The sequence below is a fragment of the Procambarus clarkii genome, chromosome 19, assembly GCF_040958095.1.
Source record: "Procambarus clarkii isolate CNS0578487 chromosome 19, FALCON_Pclarkii_2.0, whole genome shotgun sequence".
Taxonomy (NCBI): Eukaryota; Metazoa; Arthropoda; class Malacostraca; order Decapoda; family Cambaridae; genus Procambarus; species Procambarus clarkii.
In genome coordinates, this window is record NC_091168.1 from 30,148,742 (window position 1) to 30,156,686 (window position 7,945).

The following is a 7,945-nucleotide window of genomic DNA, read 5'->3' on the forward strand; positions in this document are numbered from 1 at the left end:
CCTGCCAGTACCACCTGCCAGCACCTGCCAGCACCACCTGCCACCACCTGCCAGCACCACCTGCCAGCACCACCTGCACCACCTGCCACCACCCCCAGCACCACCTGCCACCACCCGCAGCACCACCTGCCACCACCCGCAGCACCACCTGCCACCACCTGCCAGCACCACCTGCCACCACCTGCCAGCACCACCTGCCAGTACCACCTGCCACCACCTGCCAGTACCACCTGCCACCACCCCCTGCCACCACCCCCCGCCACCACCTGCCAGTACCACCTGCCACCACCCCCAGCACCACCTGCCACCACCCCCAGCACCACCTGTAACCTACCTCCAACCTGCCATGCTCGTATACCCCTCCAACACACACCACCCAGCACCCCCACAACCCTCCAACACTCCACCCAGCACCCCCACAACCCTCCAACACTCCACCCAGCTCCCACACACCACCCAGCACCCCCCACAACCCTCCAACACTCCACCCAGCACCCCCACAACCCTCCAACACTCCACCCAGCACCCCCACAACCCTCCAACACTCCACCCAGCACCCCCACAACCCTCCAACACTCCACCCAGCACCCCCACAACCCTCCAACACCACCCAGCACCCCCACAATCTTCCAACACTCCACCCAGCACCCCCACAACCCTCCAACACCACCCAGCACCCCCACAAACCTCCAACACTCCACCCAGCTCCCCCACAACCCTCCAACACACCACCCAGCACCCCACAACCCTCCCACAACACTCCACAAGGGAGGATGCCGCTCAGTTGGTAACCAGAAGGCTTTAATACTCAGGGATCCAAGCGCTGATGCTATCTCAAAGAAAGTTGATGAAATATAGCAGTGGGTCTAGGAAGAAACACATTTATGTCTGCATTGGTGAAGACATTAATGTCCAGAGTCATAAAAGACGGAGGAGTTTCCAGGTGGTGGGAGATTACGAGGAGAGAGAGATGCAGGAGTGGTCGTGTCGGTATTCTCATAAATGAAGAATGGAATGTTAAAGAACTCGCAGTGTCATCCGTGAATGACACCGTGAATAACATCATGTGATGTTTAACAGCAGTAAATCAACTGACTATATAGTGTAAATAATATAAAAACTTTCAGGAATAAACAGGAGGCCAAGAAAGGGATACAAAGACAACAACATCAGCTGTACAGTGTAAGTTATCGCTAAATGAACTGGATTAATGATCGTAGTCTTGGGGGATTTCAACCACTCAGATATTGAATGGGAAAAGTGAAATTCCCGGGTAAAGGATGAATTGTTAAACACTAAACAAGTTGAGCCAATTGTGAGGAGCCTTCTGGTGCAACAAGACAGTAAGGCTTGGAGAAAGTGACCACTGCACACTTAGACATAAGGCTGAAAGTTGATTTCCAGGAGGAGAGGATAAGTATGATGATGCGTAATCGACAGAGGACTATTGAGGATTAAAGAGGTATCTTTGACACTTCTAATAGAAACAGAAGTAATGGAAAAACTGCCACAAGATATGTTAGGACACACGATACAAGTTCACATTCAGGAGATATTCCCCATCTAAAGAATACGGTACCAAGGAGAGGTCAGGTGCCAGTGCTAAGAAGCTGAAGTCTTAAGAAAGAAAGCATGGAAAAAATGCTTAAAAGCACAGCGGAAAACAAGGAATAAACTCAAATGCCCAAGAAGAAGAAAGGCATAGTAAGAATATGGGAACTATATAGTCGTCCAAGCTAAGGAGCGACCCAAATTGGCACAACCTGTTAACTACTCTGACACTGAAAAAGTTCTTTCTAACGTCCCTGTGGCTCATTTGGGTACTCAGTTTCCACCTGTGTCCCCTTGTTCGCGTCCCACCCGTGCTGAAGAGTTTGTCTTTGTCCACCCTGTCAATTCCCCTGAGAATTTTGTAGGTGGTTATCATGTCTCCCCTTACTCTTCTGTTTTCCAGGGATGTGAGGTTCAGCTCCTTTAGCCTTTCCTCGTAGCTCAATCCTCTCAGTTCCGGGACGAGCCTGGTGGCATACCGCTGAATCTTCTCTAACTTTGTCTTGTGTTTAACTAGGTATGGACTCCAGGCTGGAGCTGCATACTCCAGGATTGGTCTTACATAAGTGGTATAGATATATTATCTTATATATTTACATTATATAGTATTAAACATCTTATTATATATTATATTAGGTATATAGATATATTATTATATAATATAGGTGATATTTACTCACTAGAAAGAAGACGAGAGAGATATCAAATAATATACACCTGGAAGATACTGGAGGGCCAAGTACCAAATCTACACAGTAAAATAACAACGTACTGGAGTGAACGACATGGAAGAAAATGTAGAATAGAACCAGTGAAGAGCAGAGGTGCCATAGGCACAATCAGAGAACACTGTATAAACATCAGAGGTCCGCGGTTGTTCAACGTCCTCCCAGCAAGCATAAAAAATATTGCCGGAACAACCGTGGACATTTTCAAGAGGAAACTAGATTTATTCCTCCAAGGAGTGCCGGACCAACCGGGCTGTGGTGGGTATGTGGGCCTGCGGGCCGCTCCAAGCAACAGCCTGGTGGACCAAACTCTCACAAGTCGAGCCTGGCCTCGGGCCGGGCTTGGGGAGTAGAAGAACTCCCAGAACCCCATCAACCAGGTATCAACCAGGTATCAACCAGGTATACAGGGTTCTGAAAGATTCCTTACACAAGTTTCTGAAGGTAGTTCTTATGTTGGCCAGTCTAGCATATGCCGCTGATGATATTCTTTTGATGTGGGCCTCTGGGGACAGGTTCGGTGTGATATCAACCCCCAGATCCTTCTGTCTATTTGACTCTTGCAGGATTTCCCCTCCCAGATGACACCTTGTGTTCAGTCTCCTGCTCCCTTCGCCTAATTTCATCACCTTACACTTTCCTGAGTTGAACTTTAGCAGCCATTTTCTAGACCATTCCTCCAGTTTATCCAGGTCATCCTGTAGTCTCTGTCTATCTTCATCCGTCTTGATTCTTCTCATAATTTTTGCATCATCAGCAAACATTGAGAGGAATGAGTCTATACCCTCTGGAAGATCGTTCGCATATATTAGAAACAGGATGGGTCCAAGTACTGAGCCCTGTGGGACTCCGCTGGTGACATCTCGCCACTCTGATGTCTCCCCCTCACCGTTACTCGCTGTTTCCTGTTGCTTAAGTACTCCCTTATCCACTGGAGCACCTTCCCTTTTACTCCTGCCTTTTGCTCCAACTTTATTAACAGCCTTTTATGGGGTACTGTGTCAAAGTCTTTTTGGCAATCCAGGAAAATGCAGTCGGCCCACCCTTCTCTTTCCTGCCTAATTTTCGTTGCCTGGTCATAAAATTCTATTAAACCTGTGAGACACGATTTACCATCTCTGAACCCATGTTGGTGGTGCGTTACAAAGTTTTTTCCCCAGAGGTGTGGGGCAGTGTTGGTGATGAACAACATCACCAGTGGAAACAGGAAGGCAATTCAAGAAAAGTGACGTGAAAGAGTTTTTTTTTTTTTTTTTAGTAAAGATGGAGAGGCATAGGTGAAGGGAAGTATAGAAGTGGGAAATACAGTGAGAGGAGTGAAAGCAGGCGGGCTGTCCGCCTTGCTGACACGATGTGTGGGTGTTGGCAGCTAAGCTAAGCTGGCTCCCTCTTGTCAGGGAGCTGTGAGTGTGTGAGAGGTTCTTCACATGTGTTTCACCATATATGGATGTCCATAGATGAATACTGTGTAGCATTCATATATACACACTCCGATGCTTCCACACATGTTGTTCTGTTTAAGGCTCTTTATTTCAATATTATTATTTATCGAGTTGTCATACATATTATTTATCGAGTTGTTCATACATACACATATATGAACTGTTCATATATATACATATATAACTCATCTGGGCATTATATACTGTGGGGCGGGGTTTTCGTCCAGAGAATCGAGGCTCTTGGGCCACCAGCTGTGGGAGCGGGGCGTCTCATCTTGGGCCACCAGCTGTGGGAGTGGGGCGTCTCATCTTGGGCCACCAGCTGTGGGAGCGGGGCGTCTCATCTTGGAGTAATCTTTCAAACATTGGGTCCTCTAACATTTCGATGGTGTTCCACACCCTGATGGCTTGGTGCTGCAGTCTGATGTTTAGTGGCTGAATGTTCAGGAGTTCGTGGAGCTCCTGGATTATCTGATCATATGGTGGACGGTGTTTTGCTGCTCTCCTTAGCGCCTTATTTTGTACTGCTTGCAGTTTCTGCATGTTAGTTTTCTGTATGGTGTGTAGTGGTACTGGGGGATATTCTAGATGCGGCCGAACTAGAGCCTTATATAGGTGGATCTGTATGTTAGTACTGAGGCTTCGGAATCTGTTCAGTTTTCCTAAGGCTGATTTGGCTTTGTTTAGTCGGTCCCTTACATGAATTGGTGAGGCGGTAATGTGTGGGGTTGGAGGGGGGGATTACGCAGGGAGGGGTTGGACTTACATCTGGGAGAACTGAGGGGGGTTGTAGGGAGTGGAAGACCCTAGTCGCCTGGGAGGGGGGGGGGGGTAGGTGTTGTGTACTTCGGTGTGGGTACTGGGGCCGTGATTGGGGATAGGTGGGGAGGGGGTCGTGGGAATGGGTAAAGCGGTGGGTGATGGTCTGATGGGGTTGTGGGGGGGGGGGGGAGTTGTGTTAGGCTTAGTGGTACGTTCACCCACGTGGTGTTCAGCGCGCCAGAAACAACAGCCCGTTCTCTCATATTTTACCACTTCGTAAACAATGCAAGTGTTTTGCCTGTCGAGGACCGGGCCGCGAATACGCTAAGCCCCGAAATCATCTCAAGATAACCCAGATACGTTAAAACCCGCACAACCCACCAAACCTATACGTGAACACGTCAATATTCGCCTTGATTCATACTGATGAGTCGCGTGTTTATGGTCATGAGTAACCCCAGTCATGAGTAACCCCCAGTCATGAGTAACCCCCAGTCATGAGTAACCCCAGTCATGAGTAACCCCCAGTCATGAGTAACCCCCAGTCATGAGTAACCCCCAGTCATGAGTAACCCCCAGTCATGAGTAACCCCAGTCACGAGTAACCCCCAGTCATGAGTAACCCCCAGTCATGAGTAACCCCCAGTCATGAGTAACCCCAGTCACGAGTAACCCCAGTCACGAGTAACCCCCAGTCATGTCGACCATTATCAAGTCGACGAACTGTCGACGACTCTTCGTCTCCTGGTGTGAGGTTTGGTCAACAATTCACAATTATAGTTATGTCTATAATTTTACAACTATGATCCTGGCCATTCAGGAGATATATAGTATGTATCTTCTTCTATTACTTAATAAACATTTAAGCCTTGTGGAATGGTAAATTATCTATTTGGGTCTAATAGACAACAATTAACCAGCCAAGTGCCTTATTCAGAGCTCGGTGTCAGTCATTATATAACACAATGAAACACATAATGGGTATTTGTACCCATTATGGATGACCCCGGCTCTTGGCTCTTGGGGCTCCAGGCTCTTGGGGCTCCAGGCTCTTGGGTCTCCAGGCTCTTGGGGCTCCAGGCTCTTGGGTCTCCTGGCTCTTGGGGCTCCAGGCTCTTGGGTCTCCTGGCTCTTGGGGCTCCAGGCTCTTGGGTCTCCTGGCTCTTGGGGCTCCAGGCTCTTGGGGCTCTTGGTTCTTGGGGCTCTTGGGGCTCCAGGCTCTTGGTTCTTGGGGCTCTTGGGGCTCCAGGCTCTTGGTTCTTGGGTCTCCTGGCTCTTGGGTCTCCTGGCTCTTGGGTCTCCTGGCTGCTGAAGAAGTCACTCGTGTCATTAACGTCTGAAACTCTCTGGAATGCTCTAGAAAATGTCACCATCCTCGTCATAAAAAAAATTGGGGAAAATAGCCATTTTCTAATGTTTAGTCATAAGCAATTAAGGAATAATAAATTGTATCTCACAACAACATTTTAGGTGTTACACAATATTGTTGAGGACGCCAGTGTACCAGTCACTGGGACGTCAGTGTACCAGTCACTGGGACGTCAGTGTACCAGTCACTGGGACGTCAGTGTACCAGTCACTGGGACGTCAGTGTACCAGTCACTGGGACGTCAGTGTACCAGTCACTGGGACGTCAGTGTACCAGTCACTGGGATGGTTGAGGACGTCAGTGTACCAGTCACTGGGATGGTTGAGGACGTCAGTGTACCAGTCACTGGGATGGTTGAGGACGTCAGTGTACCAGTCACTGGGATGGTTGAGGACGTCAGTGTACCAGTCACTGGGATGGTTGAGGACGTCAGTGTACCAGTCACTGGGATGGTTGAGGACGTCAGTGTACCAGTCACTGGGACGTCAGTGTACCAGTCACTGGGATGGTTGAGGACGTCAGTGTACCAGTCACTGGGATGGTTGAGGACGTCAGTGTACCAGTCACTGGGATGGTTGAGGACGTCAGTGTACCAGTCACTGGGATGGTTGAGGACGTCAGTGTACCAGTCACTGGGATGGTTGAGGACGTCAGTGTACCAGTCACTGGGATGGTTGAGGACGTCAGTGTACCAGTCACTGGGATGGTTGAGGACGTCAGTGTACCAGTCACTGGGATGGTTGAGGACGTCAGTGTACCAGTCACTGGGATGGTTGAGGACGTCAGTGTACCAGTCACTGGGATGGTTGAGGACGTCAGTGTACCAGTCACTGGGATGGTTGAGGACGTCAGTGTACCAGTCACTGGGATGGTTGAGGACGTCAGTGTACCAGTCACTGGGATGGTTGAGGACGTCAGTGTACCAGTCACTGGGATGGTTGAGGACGTCAGTGTACCAGTCACTGGGATGGTTGAGGACGTCAGTGTACCAGTCACTGGGATGGTTGAGGACGTCAGTGTACCAGTCACTGGGATGGTTGAGGACGTCAGTGTACCAGTCACTGGGATGGTTGAGGACGTCAGTGTACCAGTCACTGGGATGGTTGAGGACGTCAGTGTACCAGTCACTGGGATGGTTGAGGACGTCAGTGTACCAGTCACTGGGATGGTTGAGGACGTCAGTGTACCAGTCACTGGGATGGTTGAGGACGTCAGTGTACCAGTCACTGGGATGGTTGAGGACGTCAGTGTACCAGTCACTGGGATGGTTGAGGACGTCAGTGTACCAGTCACTGGGATGGTTGAGGACGTCAGTGTACCAGTCACTGGGATGGTTGAGGACGTCAGTGTACCAGTCACTGGGATGGTTGAGGACGTCAGTGTACCAGTCACTGGGATGGAATAAACGTGGGGAGAAAAATTAGTAGAAGTTACGGAAAGAAACTTCGTAAAATAGTGGCTCTATATAGCACTGGGAAGGGATCAGGATAAGGATATGGGATGGGGGGGGGGGGGGAATGTTAAGAAGGTGTGGGCTAGTCCATCATAATTACCACCGTGTAAAAACCAGGGTAAAAGAATAAAAACAGGAGAGCCCCGAGGCCCACAAGGGTTATGGAAGGTCTTCATAGCCTCGCCCCCTCGGCCACTATATAACATGATCGAATCTTACCCAAGTCGCTCTCTATGACTATCAAGCCTACAATAAGAGCATCAGACACATCTAAGATTCCCAGACGTGATGACTACATACATAAGATACCCCCCCCCTCACCCCCCCCCCCCCAGCAATAAATCAGTAAATGACTCGGTAATTACTGAGACGCGCAGCTTCCTGCGATCTTACTGACTCTCAAACTCTCATTATCAAGAGCAGAACTCTCAGCCGCTTGTGGCAGGTGGCGCTTGGCGAGGCTTAATTAATTGGTCCAACTCTCACACCTGGAGCGCCGCCGCCGCCAGATGGCGTTGTTGAGGCTGTCTGACAGGGCGGTCACCCATCCACTCCCTGCCCTCGCCCTCTCTACCTCATATCTCGGCTCCTCTCCAGTCCCCGTGGCTCACTGGTAGGACACTCACCCCGCGCTTCGCCA

The 7,945-nt window shown here is 49.7% G+C and overlaps 1 protein-coding gene across 1 annotated transcript; it reads left to right on the top strand.

Annotated features, from left to right (window-relative positions):
- The first annotated feature begins 6,357 nt into the window (after positions 1-6,357).
- Positions 6,358-7,257, top strand: LOC138366382 (bile salt-activated lipase-like). The gene has a single exon (XM_069327421.1). It carries the CDS (start codon positions 6,358-6,360, stop codon positions 7,255-7,257), a length of 900 nt encoding a protein of 299 aa, XP_069183522.1.
- Positions 7,258-7,945: the final 688 nt, after the last annotated feature.

Coding starts and splice junctions, on each gene's coding strand:
- LOC138366382 (XM_069327421.1), top strand. CDS start 6,358: ATGGTTGAGGACGTCAGTGTACCAGTCACTGGGATGGTTGAGGACGTC.